The 21,308-nt window shown below is 42.8% G+C and overlaps 1 protein-coding gene across 1 annotated transcript in view; it reads right to left on the bottom strand.

The window, feature by feature from the left end:
- PLD5 (phospholipase D family member 5) overlaps positions 1-16,618 on the bottom strand; it is a gene marked incomplete at both ends in the record, with an annotated part of 318,682 nt that extends 302,064 nt beyond the window's left edge. Inside the window, one exon of the mRNA XM_080698695.1 lies at positions 16,430-16,618. Coding sequence (XP_080554821.1) covers positions 16,430-16,618 — 189 coding nt within the window. The remainder of the gene's footprint in view (positions 1-16,429) is intronic.
- Positions 16,619-21,308: the final 4,690 nt, after the last annotated feature.

Raw genomic sequence — 21,308 nt, 5'->3', positions numbered from 1 at the left:
AGCTCCCAGGGGCCAGGTTCAGCACACCCTGCAGGGACTCAAAGCAGAGCTCAAAACCAGAGAAGAAATATGCCAGCCTCACGGCTGAGGGCGTGGCAGTGGTGCCATATTGCCAGCAGCAGCAAAAGCGAATTCACCGAGTCTACTACAGCTCCATCAGCGCACTCAACAACAGTGAGTCAAATTGCGGCCCCTAGAGGAGAAATCCCAGGACTGCACTCCCAGGGACTTGACCCAGTGGGGGAGTGGCGGTGGCAGAGATATCACACCATAGTCACAAAACCCCGCAGGAGAACTCCCAACCTGGCATCCTCATGGTCTAAAGCAGCCTTGATTGACTCCCTGGGTCGGAGTAGTGGTGACTGAGATACCACAGACTCGAGATCCAGAGCACCTTAAGTGAAGTCGTAGTGACCCAGGGAAGAACCCAGAGAAGGCACAAAATTCCGAAATCATGGGAAAGAGGAATAACAATGGAGCAATGAATGCCCACAACCCCACAACATCAGAACCTGATAAAACAGAAATTCGGAGATTTCTAGAAGATCAAATCAGGAAAATAACTGTAGAAATAATAGAGGGGTTTCAAAAAGAACTCAGAGAGAGCCAAAAAGAGATAAAGGATGCAATTAATGAAGTAAAGGCCTAAATTCAAAGTACAAACAACCAATTAGACCACATGGAGAATAGAATCTCGCTCTTAGAAGATGAGCACTCCAAAAATGAACGCATAGTTTCTAATCTAGAAAAAAATATCCGATAGCAGGAATCTGACATTGAAGAAATATGGGCCCATTTTAAGAGACCTAACCTAAGAATAACTGGAATAGAGGAGGGAAAAGAAAGTGAAACCAAAGGGATCAACAATCTCTTCAAGGAAGTAATAGCAGAAAATTTTCCAAACACAGAGCAAGAGATTGATACACAGGTCCAGGAAACTTATAGAACTCCCTTTAGACAGGATCGGAGAAGAGGATCCCCACGCCACATAATTGTCAAAATGACCAATGTGGAAGCCAAGCAGAGAATCTTAAAGGCAACAAAAACAAAAGGCCAAGTGACATTCAGAGGCAAACCAATTAGAATCACTCCAGACTTCCCAAACCAAGTCATGAGAGCCAGAAGGGCTTGGAGTAACATATTCCAAACTCTGAAAGAAAACAACTTCCAGCCAAAAATTTCCTACCCAGCAAAACTTTCTATCAAATTAGATGGGGAAATAAGAAGCTTCCATGACAAACAGAAACTGAAGGAATTTATGTCTTCAAAACCAGCGCTAGAGAAAAGACTCAAAGAGATTAACTACAAAGAAGAAATAGGTAACACACACCAGAACCAGAGAAACAAGATTTTCTATCTGACAACTAAGATTGGTTATCTGTGGAGATTCATTATTTATGTTAGTCTTTTACCTATCTCTAAATTGTATAGTTTGCTTTTATTGTTGCTAATTTTTAGGATTTCTAGTTGGAATATTAATATACCTTCTGATATAGCATTTAGAAATATTTTATCCCATTCTATCAGTAACTTTTAACTCTGTTTACATTGCCTTTGGATATACAATTTTTTTATTTTTTAGGGAGTTTGTTTACCCTTCTGTTGCCTGTGCCATTGAAATCATATCCAAAAAATCAATGCCAATTTCAGTGTTGTGAGGTTTTATGACCCAGATTGTCTTCTAAAAGTTTATAGTCTTAAGATTTATATTTAGGTCTTTTATCTATTTTGAGTTGATATTTGTATATGGTGTTAGGTAAGGGTCCAATTTTATTCTTTTTCATGTAATTATTATTTTTCAACAATATTTAGTTAAAAGATTATTATTTCCTTCACCAAATGTTCATGGAAACTTTGTCAAAAATAACTTGACAATATATGGAAGAATTTATCTCTAGGCTTTTATTTAACTCCAGTGGTTTATATATCTGCCTTTATAATAGTACTACACTGTTTCAATTATTGTAGCTTTATAAGGTTTGAAATCAGAAAATATACATCTTCTAGCTTTGTCCTTTTTTGAGATTGTTTTGGGTATCTAGAGTCCATATTTCATATTAGGATAGATTTTTTCTGAAAAATAAATAAAAAAATGTATGATAGTTTCACCTTAAAAAAAAAGAAAAAAAATATCCTCTGGTAAGAAAGAAAGCAAAAAGAAATATTAAAATGTTATCTTTAAGTCATCAAAAGCTTGGTATCAGACAAATGAAACTGTTATGTGAGATTATCATTGTCAATTTTGGATAAATTGCTATAATGCTAGATGTCAACCAATAAGCCAAGCATGGGAAAGAGGGATGGGGAGGGAATGGGGTGGGGATCAAGTAGGGGCTAACTGGGCAATGTGTGAATGTATATCTACAAAAGTTTTTTTTATCCCATTATGATGTATGAATACAGTGCACCAATGAAAAAATTTTAAAAAAGAAAGGAATAGGAAAAATACAAGATGAACCTAGAGAATCTGGCAGTACCAGAAAGCACAGAAATGCTCAGAGAATCGGAGCCTGTGGGCATGTCCAGGGGACAAGAGTCAACCTGAAAACACTGCTACTGCCAAAGCAGGAACAACTTAAGAAACAGAATGAATAATAAAAAAAAAACTGGACTCTACCCACACTATCAAACAAATACCCAAGAGCTCTACTGATATAAATGAAGGACTGAGCAAGTGGAGAAGAGATAAACTCCTAAAAGAAGAATTGCAAATAATAAATGCAGTCATTTCCCAGGCCAGGAGTTGCTGAATGCAAGGATTTAGGACTTAATTTCAAAACTTAGTGTGAAGAGGGATAAACAATGACTTAACAGTGCAGATGCCTGGCAGACACAATTTAACCAAGTGGCAAGACCCATCCTCAGTGACGCCACATGGCTCGTGTCCACACTCAGGCAGTAAGATGAGAAGGGCATTTTGCCTCTGTGGCATTCTGCTCCAGACTCATAATCCTAGTCTAGTCAGAAAACAACAAAAAACATACAAATCCAAATGAGGAACATCCTACAAAACACCTTCTTAGTATGATTTAAAACTATGAAGGACAAAGAACTTAAAAATTATAAAAAATGGGCAATTGGACTAAATAAATGCTTCTCAAAGAAAAACACAAATGGCAAATAAATGTATAAAAACGTTCAGCATCATTAGCAATCAGAGAAATGCAAATCAAAAGGTACTGAGACTGGCTGGGTGTCGTGGTGCAAGCTTGTAATCCCAGCGCTTGGGAGGCTGAGACAGGAGGATCACAAAGGTTCAAAGCCAGCCTCAGCTACTTAGTGAGGCTCTCAGAAACTCAGTGAGATCCTGTTTCCAAATAAAATATATAAAGAGATCTGGGAGTATAGCCCAGAAGTAGAAAAGCCCCTGGGTTTTACCCCCAGTACCACACACAAAAAAAAAGGTACTGAGATTCCATTTAGTCCAGTTAGAATGGTAATCATCAGGAATATAATGCTGATAAAGATGTGGGCTAAGAAGAACTCTTACACACTGTGGATGGGACTGCAGATTAGTACAACCACTACAGAAATCATTTGAGGTTCCTCAGAAGTTCTGGAATGGAACCACCAAATGGCCCAACTATATCACTCCTTGGTATCTTTCCAAAGTAACTGAAGTCAGAATATTATAGAGACACATATAGTGCATATTCATGTAGCAGCACAATTCAAAAGAGCTGAACCATGAAACCAGCCTAGGTGTCTCTCAATAAATAGATAATGGATTACTAAAGTGTTGTATAGACACTCATTGGAATTTTACTCAGCCATAAAGAAGAACAAAACTATGTCATTTATAGGAAAATAGATGGAACTAGAGAATATTATGCTAAAAGGATTAGTCAGTCTTAGGAAGTGAAGGGCCATGTGCTTTCACTTATGTGGAAAATAGAGAGAAACTGGGGAATAAAAGGGACTTCAGAGAAATGAAAGAGACCAGTAGGACCATAGAAGGGGATGTTAGGGAGAGGAAAAGGAAGACCTGATGAAGGAAACAGTTCTATAATGCTACATTCATATGTGAAGTTATGAATATAAATTTCAATATTATGTACAGGGAGTGAGAGGGAGCGGGGGGGATGTGGAGGAAAACACACCAAGGGCTGTGTGCATGTAAGTTCCTACCACACTGAACCTCAACATCGTGTACAATCACTGTGCATGCACCAATAAAAGTACAATTTTTAAAAAGGAAAAAATAGTCAAGAACAAGAAAGTGAGAAAATCCTGAGAAATGGCCACAGACAAGATGAGACTAAGCACACATGGTAACTAAATGTAGTGTGGTGCAATGGATGGGATCCCAGGACAGAAAAACAGCATTCATCTAAACAGCAGTGAACCTGGGTGAAACTTGACATGGGAACAGCAGCATTATGAAAGTCTAGAGCATGGGGTGAGGAGCAGACACAAGAATTCAGGGAAGGAAAACAGTGTGAAAACACTGGAGTCAGGAGATCACGGGAGGAACGCCTTGATGTGCGAGACTGGCAGATTTTGAAGGAAATAGTTGCCATTTTGCATTCCCTGGACTCTGACCAAGCATGCTCACCAGCCCATGCGGTAGGGAAACAATGCCCCAGCAGACCTGGGCAGGGCAGGAGGGCAGACTAAAGTGCTCAGGGAAAATAAAAAAGTCCAAGATTTCCCTTGACAACTGAAACTGAGATACACTGAAAACAAGCAAAAGAGGCCACTTGCAAACAATAGCAGTAGATGTACTAACGTGTCTGTGAAACCTGTCTCCCAAATCACACATGTACCTGTGTGTGCACATGTGCATGCATGTTACAAGGGACTGAACTCAGGGGCGTTCTAGCCTGTGCTGCACCCCCAGATCTTTTTATTTTGTATTTGAAACAGAGTCTAAGTTGCCAAGGGCCTTCCTAAATTGCTGGGGCTGGCCTCAAACCTGCAATCCTCCTGTCTTAGTCTCTGGGGTACTAGGATTACAGGCATGCACCACTTTGCCTAACTCATTTTCCAAATTTTAAAAAGTATCAGTGGCTCTCAGCCTGCAGAAGAGTCCAGATGCAACCTGTCAATCATCTTCAGGATCTGGTGAATGCCATCATCTCTATAGCCTCTGATGCCCCTTCCACTGGATTCTTGTTGCCTTTACTGTGTGTGGGTTTATCTAGTGAGTATCATAAGCCACTTACTCTTTCATGTGTGTGTATCTGTCTCACTAAGCATGTATTCATCCATCCATTCATGTGCTCCTTCAATAGTCAACTGGTGTCCACCAGGCACAGTGCTAGGCATTAAGACTACATCTTTGGGCTGGGGTGCAGCACAGTAGTAGAGCACTTGCCTAGCATGCGTGTGGCCCTCAGTACTACAAAAAAAGTCCATTGTTATCGATAAGCATTATTGTCCTCAAACTTTACAGAGAGGAGAAAAAGACAATTATTTGCATAATTAAAAAAAACAGTATGTCAAAAGCTCTAACAGATGCCTGCCTGTGAGTTTACAGGACCACAGAAGGACGCTCAAGCAGGCTTTGCGTACAGACATGAAGGAAATGCAATTTAGTCTTGGAGGACAAATCACAAGCAAGCTGAGGTCAAAGCCCCGATCATAAGCACTTGAGTCTTCCAGAGCGAGAAGCTCTGAGTTCCTTATAGAGAGCAGGTATTGGAATGTTAATGTTTATTATTATCATAATAAATTGATAATGTGGAGTAAGGCAGTAATGATGGCGTGCGTCCAAGACAGAGATGAGCAGGGCAGAATTCCAACCCTCAAGGAGTTTTTGAAATCTTCCCCGTTCACTGTCACATTCATCAGGCCAACTGCAGCTTCTCCACATTGGAGATCAGCGCCTGCTGCATGGACGCCCCACGCCCAGGCCAGCACCATGTCCTATGAACTCTGATCTCACATGTCTCACTTCTGTGCTTTTCATTGTTCTAATCCTACCACCTTTGTGTCACAGCCCTTGAAATTCCCTCATGGACAACTAAAAGAGACTTCACGCCGGTCTTCCCAATTCCAGGCTCCCACTCTTCAAGGCCCCAGGCCAACACTACTTGTTCTGCAACCTGGACTCTTCAAATACGTTGCTATTCAAATATCTCTATTTTGCTTACTGAATAAATCCCAGTGTGTGCAAAGTCCTCATGCCTACTGATGTCCAAGGTGAGCATTTGTACACTCAATGTTTCCTTAAACAAACTCTCTTCCCAGTCATACCCAACTCAGTCTTCTAAACAGGCTTTTATCTCTGCTCAAATTCGGGTCAAAGTCTTGGTTCAGTTCTACAACCAGGCACTTTCCGGGCTCCTGGGCCAGGACAAGTCATCACAGGGTGCAGCCTCCTCATGTGTTCAACAGGTTGGGTACTGTCGATCACTTTGACTGTAGCTTAAGAAGTTTTTCTAGTTCAAGGTGATGAAGTTTTTTGTTTTGTTTTACTATATTATTCTGTTTTTGTGTGGTACTGAGGATGGAATCCAAGGGCATTCTGCCTCTGAGTGACACCCCCAGCCCTAATTTTTTACCTTTATATATATTTGAAACAGGGTCTCACTGAGTTGCAAGGGGCCTCACTAAGTAACTGAGGCTGTCCTTGAACAGCAATCCTCCAATCTCTGCCTCCTGAATGTGGGGATTACAAGCGTGAGCCACCACACCCAGCCCTACTATATCATTTTCTAGAAGCCTCCTTGTTTTACTTTATAATTTAGGTCTATAACTCACATTAAAATGAATTCTGTGGGTGATATAGAAGAGAAATCAAGATCCATTTTGTAATACAGATACACAACTGACTGAGCACCTTTTTCTGAAAAGACTATTTCTCTATCATTTTTGTGGTGTCATGTACCTACATGTCTGTTCTTGTGTGTACTTGTGTGTACTCTCTATTCCACAGGTTACCAAAGTGGGTGATAAAACCCCCTGGGGGTGCTGGGACAAAATAAAGATAGATAAAAGAACACACACTCCTCATTGCATCCTTCTGTTTATTGCTTAAAGAAGGTAAATTTCCGGGGGGGGGGGTTGAGTTTTGTTTCTATTTATTTATTTATTTATTTTTCCTAATTTAATCATTTTTTTTTATTGGTGCATTGTAGTCATACATCTTAATGGAGTACAAGATGGTAGAGGCAAAGCCAGGCATGGTGGCGCACATTTGTAATCCCAGCATTTGGGAGGCTGAGACAAGAGGATCACAGTTCACGGATAGCCTCAGCTATTTAGTGAGGCTCTTTGCAACTCAGTGAGATCCTACTTCAAAATAAAGAAAAAAAATGGGGCCGGGGGTGTATCTCAGAGGTAGAATGTTCCTAGGTTCCATCCGCATTACTGCAAAAAAAAAAAAAAAGATGGTAGAAGCATATATGCACACATCACTCTTTTAGTCCCTCCACAATCCCCACCCCACTCCCTCTCCCCTCCCTTTCTCCCATGTTTGGCTTACTGATTGCCTTTGATATGTTTGTGAATGTACATCATATACATTATGGTATTTCCTTCTCCCCCCTCCCATATCCCTCAGTTAGGTCACCTTATTTGCTCATCTATGGTTTCTCCTTCTTCTAGAGTTTCTCCTATGACTCTTTTTCTTCCTAGCTTCCGAATATTAGGGAGAGTTTCTGCTTTTTTACTTTTTGTGACTGACTAATATCACTTAGCATAATGTTCTTTAGTTCCATCCATTTCCCTGTAAATGATGTAATTTTTGTTCTTCTTTATGGCTGAGTAAAATGACTTTGTATTCATATCCCACAGCTTTGTAATCCATTCATCTGTTGATGGACATCTTGGCTGGTTCCATATTTGACAACTGTAAATTGTGCAGCTATGAACATAGATATGCATACATTAGTTGTGTAGTTTGGTTTCCATTCTTTTGGGTAGATACCCAGAAGTGGTGTTGCTGGGTCATTTGGTAGGTTCATTCCCCATTCTTCTGAGGATCCTCCATACTGTTTCCCAAAGTGGTTGCACTAATTTGCCATCCCACCAACAATGTATTAGCATTCCTACTTCCGCACATCCTTGCCAGAATTTGTTGTTGTTTGTGCTTTGAATGACTGTGATTCTAGTTGGATATTTTTTAAATGGGGACAGTAAGCCAAATAAGCTTGAGAACCTGACTGCCTAGTCTGTTGACTAAGGTATTTGTTCATCCCCATACTTCTTTAATTAATCTAGATTTGAAATAAATGTTGATATCTGGAAGCATCTTCTAATCTTGTTTTTAAGAGGATCATCCTTGGTCCTTTGTTTTTCATATAAATTAGAAATATTTTTCAACACACACATACAAACTTATTGAGATTTTAAATGGAATTAAATCTACTCTATAGGTCAATCTGGGAGATAAGTAAAAAGAAGTCCCAATAGCTTTTACTACTAGAACATATGTCAGATAAATGCTTCAGACTTCAGAGTTTTCTAACACAGTTTCTTTCACATAAAACACACTCTCAACAAATATCTGCAAAGCAATACATTTGCCAGTTGGTGCTTGTTTAAATGTTGAGTCTCATCTCATCATGTGACTGCAGAACAGACCTCAAAACTCAATGATAGAAGCACAATATTAGCTCATTTTACAGAAGGTTCACTCTCAACTCTGGAGAATAAAGGAACATATTGATTGCCAGGTGGCCACAACATCCAGTTCCATGGCTCAGGTCAAGCAGTTCCCCATGGACCTAACTCACAGGATACTTCCCAATGTGGATGGGTCTACCTGGGGAAATTTACCATGTCCTTCATTTAAATCTTCCTCAAGGGCTGGATTTGCAATTTGAGAAATGGGGCTCACTTTTCCATGTTTCTAAGCAAAATTATAGTGTAATTTTCTTGGTTAAAAAGTCTCTTCGTCGCCGGGCATGGTGGCGTACGCTTGTAATCCCCGCACTTGGGAGGCAGAGGCAGGAGGATCACACTGGTTCAAAGCCAGCCTCGCTGGCTTAAGAGACCCTGTTTCAAAAAAAAAAAAAAAAAAAAAATATATATATATATATATATATATATATATATATAGTAGGTCTGGGAGTGTAGCCTGGAGGTAGAAGGGTTTCCAGGAACCCCAGTACCACCAAAAAAAAAAAAAAAAAGTCTCTTCGTGCCTGGCATGGTGGCATATGCTTGTAATTCCAGCATTCAGGAGGTGGAGATGGGAGGATCGTGGTTCCCAGACAGCCTTAGATACTTAGTGAGGCCCCTTGCAACTCAGTGAGACCCTGTTTCAAAAATAAAGAATAAAAAATTAGGGCTGGAGGTGTCCATCCGAGGTAGAATGCCCCTGGGTTCCATCCCCAGTACTGCAAAAAAAAGGTATCTCTTCAACAGCCACAGTTGGACATTTCAATGCACTTCCATACTGGTACTATACCTTATGCTGTCTCAGCATAATCTGTGCAGGTATGAGCCATAAGCAACTTAGAAACACTGATGGCCCCAGTAAATACAGTTTAAGCAATTTTCCTGGGGTAAGGGATGATCTCGCCACAAAGCCCAGCCAGCTAACTATGTCATCTAACTGCACGTCAACTTGGCATGAGAACATATCGTGGCTATCACCACATCCAAGAATTCAAAGGTTTCGTCAGATCTCTCAATTTTTAGAGCCGAAACAAAAGCACTAAAAACTGTTACCAAGACTGGGAATACGGCTCAGTGGATGGAGTATTTTAAAGATTAAGTTCCTTAGTTCTCCATGCTTGGATAATATGTGCAAGGTCCTGGGTTGCACAGAAAAAAAACCCTGTGTACCGTAAATTACCACCTGAGATAGAAACAGGTGCCCATGAAGAGAAGTAAAAACTGTTACAAAAACTAGACAGAAATTGGTTTGGAACTACCATACTATATGGAAACAGAGAAGAAGTTTAAGTCCAATTATCTTGAACTTCTCAAATCAAATATTTTAAGTATGATTTACTGTGATGAGTATGTTAAAGTAAGTCAACAAGCCACACCCAATGGCATTCAAAGAACCACAGTTCAATGTCAGTGCACAGGGAGAGAAGTAGTGGCGAGTCCCGGGAAGGACACAGGGCCAATTCCCTCAGAGGACACTCTAATACCTACCCAGTCCTTTCTTGACTGATAAAAGGCAGAGAACACTGTCTCTGCCTATGCTGAGCCCATTCGGTTGGCCTAAGATCAAAGGGAAGAATCCTGGTAAATGCTATTGTCCTTCAGTGTTTGCCAGACCATCTGTTTGTTTTGTTTTGTTTTTAATGGAGCACTTAAAGATCCAGTCCCTTAGGTTGTACTTAGTTTCTCTGCTTTGCTGAGCTGCTCTGCAGGGCACAATACTCTCATGGATCTGCTCTGTGGGACATAAATGGCATTATATAACATGAGTCGCAACCACTGAGACCTATTTTAGTCTATTTATTCCTTGCTCATCATGTGAATAATTTATTCCAGGAGGCACGTGTGCACTTGGCATTTATTTACTATTCACTGGTAATAAACTCTATTAAAGTGGGAGCAAATTCACACTTAGACCATATTTCCTAAGCATAAGCCACTTACTACAAGTAGCAACATTAAGGACTCTATCTTTTACTCCTCACTCATTCTCTCTTGGGCTTCATTTTTCCATTTTAAATGGGCTACCTCAGGAATCTTGCAGATGAATAAAGTGTTGTTCAATTTAACTTCACCAGCACAAGCTAGGGAGGAGAGCCAGGACTGGGGCAGGGCAAAGAGCTGATCTCTGCTTATAGAGGGCAGCAGAGAAGGCGGGCACCAAAAGAGTCAACCTCAGAAGGACCAGCAAGGAACCCCGAAGAATCCTCCAGGCAGGAAGTATCAGACACCTAGATGGCAGACTGGATGCCAGGTAGAGACAGTGTGACAGTCCCAGAGAGTGAGCCAAACTTGCTGACCAAAGGACCTATGCTTTGGGTCCAGGACTATGAAGCAGGCAGGCTGATCTCCAATGTAAAGTCTGGTAGCTTCTGGGTGGAGTTGGAGGGCTCATACAGATGGCCAGGCAGCACCTGAGAAGTCCTTACACCTACCAGTACTGTACCTTGAGCACTGCATCGGAGCTAACACTGTGCTAAGTGCTTCTATCCTATGTCATCCTGATAACGGCTAATCAGAGATGCTCTGGGTCCTGCATAGCCCCCTCTCCCCACCTCCTTGGAAGTAGCTTCCACATTTATCACTTTTCTAAAAATGAATCATGCTGCTATAAGCATGAGTATGCATGTATTACTATAATATTCTGACTTCAATTCTTTTATAGAAAGATACCCAGGCTTGGTAGTGCTGTGTCATATGGTGGTTCCATACATAGTGAGTCTTGGCCACGAAAATGACTTTGGCCAATAAGCAAGAGTCATGCAGATGTCTTCTGGGTGGAAACACTAAAAGATATCACTTAATTCACCAACTTCCTTAAGGTTGCCCTGGAAACTACCACAACAAGGATCAGATGGAGCTATCAACACACAGAGCAACTAAGCAGAGAACAGTCCTCTGCCAACCTGTATGATGAGAAGTGAAGGGGGATCCACTGCTGTGGTGCTGAGCTTGTGACATCTGGGGACTGTCTGCCCCTTCAGTGTAGTCATGGATCACCCCACTTAATTTCTACAGCAAACCTGCAAATTCTTTAAGGAGGAATGTAAATGTGAACCTTGGTAACTTCAAGCCCTTTCCCTAAGGTCAAAAGTTAATAATAAGTGGAATCAAAGCCTAAACCTGTACTTCAGCAAGAGCCATTTGAATATGCAGGAGAGAAAATGAGGCACTCCCCTCTCCATAATCAAAACCAGGAAATTCTAACACACAACTGGCATAAAACCAGGCAACTGAGAAGAGTAGCCTCCACATTTCTCCCTTTTCTAAAAATGAATCGTGCTGCTATAAGCATGGGTGTGCATGTATTACTATAATATCCTGACTTCAGTTTCTTTACAGAAAGATACCCAGGCTTGGCAGTGCTGGGTCATACGGTGGTTCCATACCTAATCTTTTGAGAAGCCTCCACACTGATCTCCACAGTGGCTGTATTAATTTGCAATCCCACCAACAGTGTATAAGAGTTTCTATTTCCCTACATCCTCACCAGCATTTATTACTGTTTTATTCTCAGGTTTCATTCTAACTACAGTTAGATTGAATCTCAGTGTCATTCTGATTTGCATTTCCCTGTTGCAAAAGATATTGAGCAAATGTGTGGAACTAGGGGATATCATGCTAAGTGAGACCAGCCAGCCTCCGAAGGTCAAGGGCCATGTGTTTTCTCTCATATGTGGAAGCTAGAGAGAAACTGGGAAGAAAAGGGGACTTTAGATAAATGAAAGAGACCAGTAGAATAGTGGAAGGGACTTGGGAAGAGAGGTGATACAGCCTAAACAATCCTTGAACATTTGTGAAGCTGTCAATACCAGTATCAGTATTATGAATGAGGAGGAGGAGGGAGGAGGGAGCGGGGTGGGTGTGGAGGGAAACACACCAGGTGCTGTGTGCATGTGTGTTTCTACCACACTAAACTTCAATATGTTGTATGGTTACAATTCTCCAATACAAATATATTTTGGGATAAAAAGCTGGGCATTGTGGCACACACTTGTAATCTTGGAGGCTGAGACAGGAGGATCATAGGTTAGAAGCCAGCGTCAGCAGCTTAGTGAGTGAGGCTCTCTGTAACTTAATGAGACCCTATTTCAAAATAAGAAATAAGATAGGGCTGAGAGTGTAGTTTAGAGGTAGGTTCAATCACTAGTACCACAAAAAAAAGAGAAAAGAAAAAAGAAAAGAAAAAAGGGCTGGGGATAAAATGTCCCTAGGTTCAATCCCCAGTATCAAATAAATAAATAAATAAATAAATAATTGCACTTAACAAATAAAAAATGTACCATAAAATATAAAATATAATGATATAAAGCTCAAAAATGTCACATAGTACTAAAGGACATCAGCCTGATGTCATACTGTGGCCCGGGACAATTGAACCCTATTAAATGGCTGCCCTCAAGGTGCTCCTGGCCAGAGAGGGCTAAGCGGCAAGGGCTACAGGAGTGGCCTCTAACCATCTTGCTTTCTTACATCATCATCTTTCACTCCCACATTATACCTAAAGTATATACTGAAGTCTAAAGCCGTCTAAAGCTATAGGTGTATGTTAGACCAGGAAGCCAAAGATTCTAAACCAAGAGAATTATTTGTAAGTAATAAGATAACATTCCATGTGTGGCCAGAAATTTAACTTGTTTCTGAAATTTCCAAGCAAAGTTCAAAGTCCAGAACTCCGGAGACAGAATATGACTTTCACCAGGTACAATGATGTATGCTATGATCCCAGATACTAAGGAGGCTGAGACAGAAGAATTGAGAGTTTTGCAGCCATCCTAGGCAACTTAGCAGGACTGTCTCAAAAACAAAATGGGTTGAGGATGTGTCTCAGTGGTAGAGCATCCCTGGGTTCAATCCCTAGTAACACACATACACACACACACACACACACACACACACACACACTCACACATACACATTCAATACACATAAACACATTCACACAAAAAAACACATTCACATACACATACATATTTCCTTGTACCTTCTAATTGTTGATTTAGGAATGGAAGGATTACCTATATACACGTATTTCTTAATAGATATTCATCTTAAGTACCAATCAACCAATGATAGGAATCAGATTTAAAGCTGGACTGAAAATATTCCAATCCTCAATCAATTCATGTCACTTTCCTTTTGTCCAACCTGGGGATTCATCCAGCAAAGAGAATGAATGATCCAGAAAAAGAGAAATGATTCTCACTTTCAGCAAAGTGGGTGGAAATCTATTCTTCAGCAGTCCCTGCACATCTTGTTATTGACTTTCAGATTAAGCCGAGCCTCTGAAGTCTGGACGGAATCCACACACTGCCACGTTACATCTCAGGGAATCCCGTCATTGTGATGACTAAACACCTGTGTCATTGAAGTCATGATTTATTCATCCCCTTAATACTTAGGTTGGCTTTTAAGCAGCAGCAAAATGACCAAGTAGGCTGTCTCCGGGCATATGATCACCATCACAATTATTAATTCATTCTTCAGTGTAATAAAAATGGTGGCCATCTACTTGATTAGACAAATAAAAAGGGTGTTTCCTAAACCACCATGCATCACCTTTGAATTTCTATAACACATCCTAATTCCCTCAACATTTAAGCAAGAAGGTACGACACAGGTCCAGGGTATCTACAATGAAGGTAAGGTGACCTTTCCATGCTTCATGTAGCAGCCACAAACCAAGTTACATTAGTGATGAGTTTTTAAATCTCAAGTACTGAATCAGAAATTAGCATCACTCTACCTGGAACATCAGAGTGGATAGCATGACATATATCATCAATACTGAGTGTGTGAATTCAAGTAAAACTTACATCATTACATGACTAAATTTTCATAACACATTCATAAATAATAATTCATTATAAATGTCTGTGGGTATTTCTCAAGGGTGAGAAGATAAAACAAAGTTCATTTGAAGCAAAACCCATTTCTAATTGAAAGTGGGTTTAGAGGGGAAAGTCAAAGTAGAATACACATCTCTCATGAAACATAGGCGAGAAAGCAAAACAAATGCTCAGCTGATTTAAATAACAAATGAGATGATTGATTTTTTTTTAATGAATGCAGTGCTCTCTTTTAGAGCAGATGAGTGAAGAGGAAAGTACAGTGCTTTCAAACAACCATCTCTTCCTCTGCCTGGTCTCTAATCCTCAGGAGAGACAGAGCATTCTATCTATACTCCCGCAGAAAGGCAAATGAAGATGCCACAACCCACATGTTAGACCTGATTCTTGCAATGAAAATCTAAAAGCAATGAAGCATTTCAGTATAATGCAGGTAGAATACGTAACTCAAAGAGACATAGAGGCTGAGACAGAGGGACTGCAGGTTCGAAGCCAGCCTCCGCAACTTAGCAAGACCCTCGGCAACTTACCCGTTTCAAAATAAAAATAAAAAGGGCTGGTGGGGGGTGTGGCTAGAAGGTAGAAAGCCCCTGAGTGCAATCAAGAAGGAGGAGGAGGAGCAAGAAGAGGAGAACCAGTACTAGAATGTTGCACTATTGATTTTCAGTAAGAGGATAAAGGAAACAGATCAGCTAAAAGCACAAGCTGCAAATGAACACACATTCAGGGTGAAAGGGAAATGTAAACATCTCCTCTTATCATTCTAAAGCTGGACCACTTTCCCCAGTACTAAAATCAACAGCATCAAAAACCAAATTGCACCAAGTTGCTATTTGCCCCTTTAAACTCTCCATCACTGGTCCCTTGGCTAATTCTGGAGCTTGCCCTTTTAAATGGATGCTGCGATTGCTTCTCAAGCAACTGCTATCCTGGAAATCTCCTCCAGTGACTCCGGTGGTCTCAGGGAGCTGAGGCACCCTTTCGGCGTTAGTAAATGGCTTTCTACCCACAAGACAGAGCCTTTGGGTCAACTCAAAGCTTTAAATGAGAGCTTTAGAATTGGTGATTTTCGTGATTTAACCAGACATCTTTCTTGCAAATTGTAATAGATAAATATCTCCTTTGCAGGCTTCCTCCTGGGGAGCCTGTTGGTGCTGCAAAGCCCGGGAGAAGCGCTTGGGGGGCAGCTGGGATGCGGTGGGTGCCATGGTTGGAGATGCTTGAGTTTCGGAGTTTCCGGGTCTTATCTTTCTATGTTATTGACGTCGTGACCCACATACAAGGAACCCTCCACATTACATTAGCAGACTCAATTTGGATTCTGCAGCTCCGCGAGAAGAAAAGAGCAATTCTCCTTATCTAGCTGTGCTGCGCTCTTGAAAAGGTTCTTAGTTTCATTTTAAAATTTGGTTTAAGAAGGTGCTGACGGGCCAGATTTGCAACCGTGCACTCACCCAACGCCTTTAGAGAAGAGATGCTCCCTTTCAGAAATGGCCAGCCCCCAGGCTCAGCCCCAGGACCGCGACCGCACCCTAGAGCCTGGGAAGGTGGCTCCCGCTCGCGCCCTGCAGAGAGGCGGTTTCTGGGGAGCCGGGCTCTCCGCTCCCCCGATCACCTTTTTCTTCACAAGGAACAAATCTCTCCCTACTTGGGCTCAGGTAGAGAAGGCGGCCAGCCGCTCATCCCAGCCGACGCCGCAGGAAACTCCAAAGGCTTGTGCGCGGGCCCAGGCGGGGTCCCGACAACTTTACAACCGCATCAATTTTAGTTTCTGGACCCAGTGAAATAGCCCCAAAGACCCAGGCCAGCGCCCCTCGCAAACTCTCTACCCGGCAACGCCGAATCCCTCGCAGCCACGCTCCCGGCCCCTGGAGTCTGCGCACCTAGCACAGGTGCCGCGGGAGCGCCCCGCCGCGGGGGCTGGGCCGGGCCGGGCGGGGGGCCGGGCGGGGGTCCCGGGCGGGGGTCCTTCCCTCCCTGCAGCCGGCGCGGAGGCCGGCGGGCGCGGCGCTTACGTGCTCCAGCTTGTCTTTCCTGCGGAGCCAGACGCTGGCGCTGTAGTCCTGCTGCTTGACGCCGCTGTAGAAGTTCGCGCCCACCCGCGCCAGGCCGGCCGAGGGCTCCTTGGGGCGGCTCTTGAGCCGCACCTGCTCGAAGCCCTCGTGCGGCGAGGCGGAGAGCCACTCCTGCTGCCGGACCTCCATGCCGGCATGACCGCGCGGCGGGCGCCGGGCACTGCGCGGAGCGGGCGCGGGCCGGGCCGGGCGGGGGCGGCGCGGTGGGAGGGGCCGCCGGCCCGCGGGTGGCGCAGTGAGCAGCCGCGGTCGCCGCCCGGGTCCGCGGCGGGAGCGGAGGAGCCGCGCCCCCGCCCCGCCCCGCCCCCGCGGCGCCCCCGCCCTTCAGGAGCGCGGCCCGCGACCCCGCTCGGGCTCGGCTCCGCGCCGGCAAAGTTCACCAACTTCCCCTGTCGGGAACCCAGCCCCGGGGACTCGGGGCACAGTGCCCGCAAACCCCAGAACATGGCCCTGAGGACAGTGTTTTCTTGATTCTGGCACTTTCATTTGGGGGTGCAGCGAGGCAGACATCACGCCCCCCCACACACACACACACACGCCCGTAAGAACCCGCCGCCCCCAGCCCTCGGGTCCGCCTGGAGCCGGGCTCGCAGAGGCCACCCCGGGAGTGTCCAGAGCCTCTGCCCCGCAGCGCCGCCCGAGGCTGCTCTTTAGGTGTGTCTGCAGGGCCCTGCACGCTTCTCTTTGGTGTCTAGGCCTGGAGCCCAGATTTCATTGTCCTAAGGGTGGGTGTGTGTGTGTGTCCTCTTGGTACTGGGGATTGAACCCCAGGGCATTCTACCCGCAGAGGGGCTGGCTGGGTTGCTGAGGCTGGCCTTGAACCTGCCATCCTCTTATCTCAGCTGCCCGAATACTGGGATCCCAGGTGTGCACAGCCTCACCAGGCTTCCCCTAAGGGTTTTTATATCTGCTTTCCCTCTCCATCAGGTCTGAAACCAAGCAAGAGGATTAAAGTGGCTGTGTTAATAATTTAATCTTAAATCCCCTTTTGTTTTGCTATCTTTAGAGTCAGCATCTCAAAACTCTGTGTGTGTGTGTGTGTGTGTGTGTGTGTGTGTGTGTGTGTGTGTGTGTTGCTAGGGATGGAACCTAAGGGGCATTCGAAAAACTAAACCTAACTGTCAAGTGTTATGGAAGCAGATCTAAGCCCAGGGAAGTGGGTGTGAGTTCCAGAAGCCTACTGGGGATTTTGAAGGGACCTGCAGAAGGCTGACTGAACTCTTTCCAGCCCTTTCCAGAACTGTACTGCTTGGTTTCACGGCTGGAATCTGACACACTTCAGACTTCGAGGACAGGGATTGTGTCTCTCATGTCTTTTCAGAGTCCCCAATTAAAAGAAGCAACACATTGGCTGGGGCGTAGCTCCTGGTAGGGCTGTGCTTTCCATGCAGAAGGCTCTGGGTTCTGTACACACACACACACTCACACAATTTTTGGTTACTATAGATCTAATTTTTCTCAGAAGCCAAATTGTGCTGTGTGTTTCAGCCTGTGAGTTATCTAAGTCTCACAGCTTGTGTGCAAGATAAATGCTTTTAACATTCTCCAATGAGAGAACTGAGAGTAAGGGAGAAACCACACTTCCAAACAAGGACTTGAACCCAGTTTGAAAGGCTGTGAACAGCCCAGATTCCATTGTGCAGTGTCTCCCATTTCATATCACTACCCTTTCTCTTTACTATTCATGGTCTCCCTCCTGGTTTTCACTCTTCATAGCTTTTTCCTTCTTTTACAAAAAGGATAAATAAACGATTTAGATGACTACAAACAATTATACTATCTTTTATAATATTGGTGCTAGAATTGCCCTTCTGAAAAGACCACATGGCTTTTGCACTGTAATTCTGTAGGTAACGATAGGTCCAAAACCTTAACGTGATAGGTAGCCATGTGAAGTAATAATGAAGTGGAAGAACTGAATGGTTTCCATATCAAGCCACATTTTCAAATTGAATTGATTTTTAAATTATACTTTTATAGAGAAAAACACTATGGAAGTTGCTATCATCTCCACTTTTTGAAAAGAATACAAAAGTAGCACATATCACACAGCAAACCGCTGCCCTGTTATCAGTTGAGAGATAATGTTCATGGTGGTTCAAAGATATCAAGTGAAGTATACATTGTTATTGTGGTGGGCATTAAAGTGGACTCACCAAGTTCCAATAAAGTTGACTCAACAGGTTCAAATAAATCTGGGTGCATTCTTACGGACAATTTTTTTCTTTTGTCTTGGGTTATTGTCCAAGTTTATTGTTTATGACAGTAATAGGGAACTTGCTGGTTGACTTTTAAAAGGCCATCTTATGTAAAATTGAACTTGATTCAAATTATTGTTGAAAAATAAGTAGTAATTGTTTTTCTTTTGTGGTACTGAGGTTGGATCTCAGGGGCATTCTACTCTGAGCTACACCTCCAGCCTTATTTTTTATTCTTTATTTTGAAACAGGGTCTCACTGGGTTGCAAATGGCCTCACTAAGTAGCTAAGGCTGTCTGCGAACCGCGATTCTCCTATTTCAGCCTCCAAAAGGCTGGGATTACAAGCATGTGCCACCACGCCCGGCTTGAAAAGTAGTATTTCTGAAGATAAGCAATTGTAATGTGGTACTGCTGGAGCAAAAAAAAAAATTAATATTAAAATGATTAAAACCATTGAATTCAAAAACTAACTCCCAGAACAGTTGCTGACCGCTTTCGAAGCCCTTGTGCCTGCTGAGTGCAGCACTCGGTGCTGTGCACTGTCTGTTCTACTGGGAGCCGGGCCATGCCTGACGCTTGGCTCAGCTGACAGTGCCACAGGGAACAGAGGACTGAGTGGAGGCTAGCACTTCACAACCAGTTTTGCTTCTCTTATCTTCAAGAGCACCAGACTTGACATTAAAATCCAGTGTTTTAGTACCAACTTCATTCATTGATAAGCTATACCTTTCTTTGAGGGGGGAGATGGGGTATGGAATCCAGGAGGCATATACCTCTGAGCCACACTCCCAGTCTGTCCGTCCTTCCTTCCTTCCTTCCTTCTTTCCCTCCTTCCTTCCTCTCTTCTTTTTTTTTTTCTTTTCATTTTAAACAGTGTCTCACTAAGTTGTTAAGGCTGGCCTTGCAAGTGTAATCCTCCTGTCTCAGCCTCCCAAGTACTAGGATTACAGGAGTATGCTACCACACTTGGCCAAGTTAGACCTTTCTTGATTTTCATTCAGTTTCCATGAACTTCAAGCTCATCAAATAAATGGGATGTGTAAGCATCTTTCTGTGTTGTAGCCGACCCCTGAGATAATCAACTTATAAAGAGAAAAAGATTACTCTGGCTCACTGTTGTGGGGATTTCAGTGCAGCATAATGATTCAATTGCTTTGGGACCTTGGCGAGGCAGTGCAGCACGACAGACAGTGCTTGGCAGAGGATCTGCTTGCTGCAGGGAGGCCAGGAAGCAAAGAGAGGAAGAGGAAGGCCTGTGTCTGTAGCTCACAGTGTCCTTTTCATGGGTACACTCCCAAAGACTGGAAGTCTTCCCAGTAGGCTCCACCTCTTAAAGGTTCCACCATCCCAAACATGGTGGCACATGCCTATAATTCCAGTACTTGGGAGGCTGAGACAGGAGGATAACAGGTTCAAGTCCAACCTCAGCAATTTAGTGAGACCCTCAGCAACTTACAAGACCCTGTTCCAAAATAAGAAGATAAAAAAAAAGCTGGGGTGTAACTCGGAGATAGACTGCCCCTGAGTCTCATCCCCAACCACTCATGCACGCACATGCATGCACACACACGTGTACACACACAGTCTTACAATATCTGCCATATCTCAATATCTCCATAAACTAGGGATCAAGTCTTTAGCATGGGGCCTTTCTTTGAAAGACATTTGTTACTAAATATATGAGAAAATGCTGTATAAACTATTCTGCTCTGTTTTATTGTTCTTAGTATTTTCAGGAATGTTCTTTGCAGTATTGTAATGATAAGTTATATTTTTCATCTTTTCCTTGGCATTTATATCACTTAATTAATCTTGACTGCTTATAATTAATTATAGAAACTACACTCAGTCACAAATTAACATCTCATTAATGTTTATTCTTATTCCAGAAATACTTTACCTAAGGTACTTTTGCTATTTTATACAATGCATGCAAACTATATAGAATATTCCAGTAAAACAAGTACTTGCTGACTTTTAACCTAAATTTAGCAGATGACATTGATCAGGAATTGTTAATGGTGTCTGAATTAGGTACTTTGCATAAATGTGAAACTTAAGACTGACAGTATAAAAAAAAACTGAAAGTATCTTATTAATCCTTTCATAAGAATAATATTTACATTCCCATAATGTTTACATTTGTAGCATGTGTTGATACCTTTTCTCTGTTTCCCTCATGAAAAAAAAAAAAAAAGATCTGAAAGTAGTCTTAGCCACTGCCACCAGCTCTGTTTTTTGAAAGAAGGAAAATGAATCTCATGGCAGGTAAATGACCTGTCCAAATCCATTGTCTAATAAGCCATGGATTGTGTAGTCTAAAAGCCAGGTTCAATGACTCTAAATAAAAAACTTTTTTTTTCTTTTGGTACTGTGTCAGATCAAAAAGTTCTGAAGTGGCCAAGTTTGGTGGCGCACGCTTGTAATCCCTGCACTTGGGAGGCGGAGACAGGAGGATAGCGCAGGTTCAAAGCCAGCCTCACTGGCTTAAGAGACCCTGTTTCCAAATATATACATATATATATATATATATATATTAGGTCTGGGAGTGTAGCCCGGAGGTAGATGGGCTTCCAGGAACCCCAATACCCCCAAAGAAAGTTTTGAAGTGAATACTTT

Source organism: Muscardinus avellanarius, assembly GCF_963383645.1.
Source record: "Muscardinus avellanarius genome assembly, chromosome: 7".
Lineage (NCBI taxonomy): Eukaryota > Metazoa > Chordata > Mammalia > Rodentia > Gliridae > Muscardinus > Muscardinus avellanarius.
Note: the sequence above shows the minus strand (reverse complement) of the source record. Positions and strands in the feature narration are given on the sequence as shown.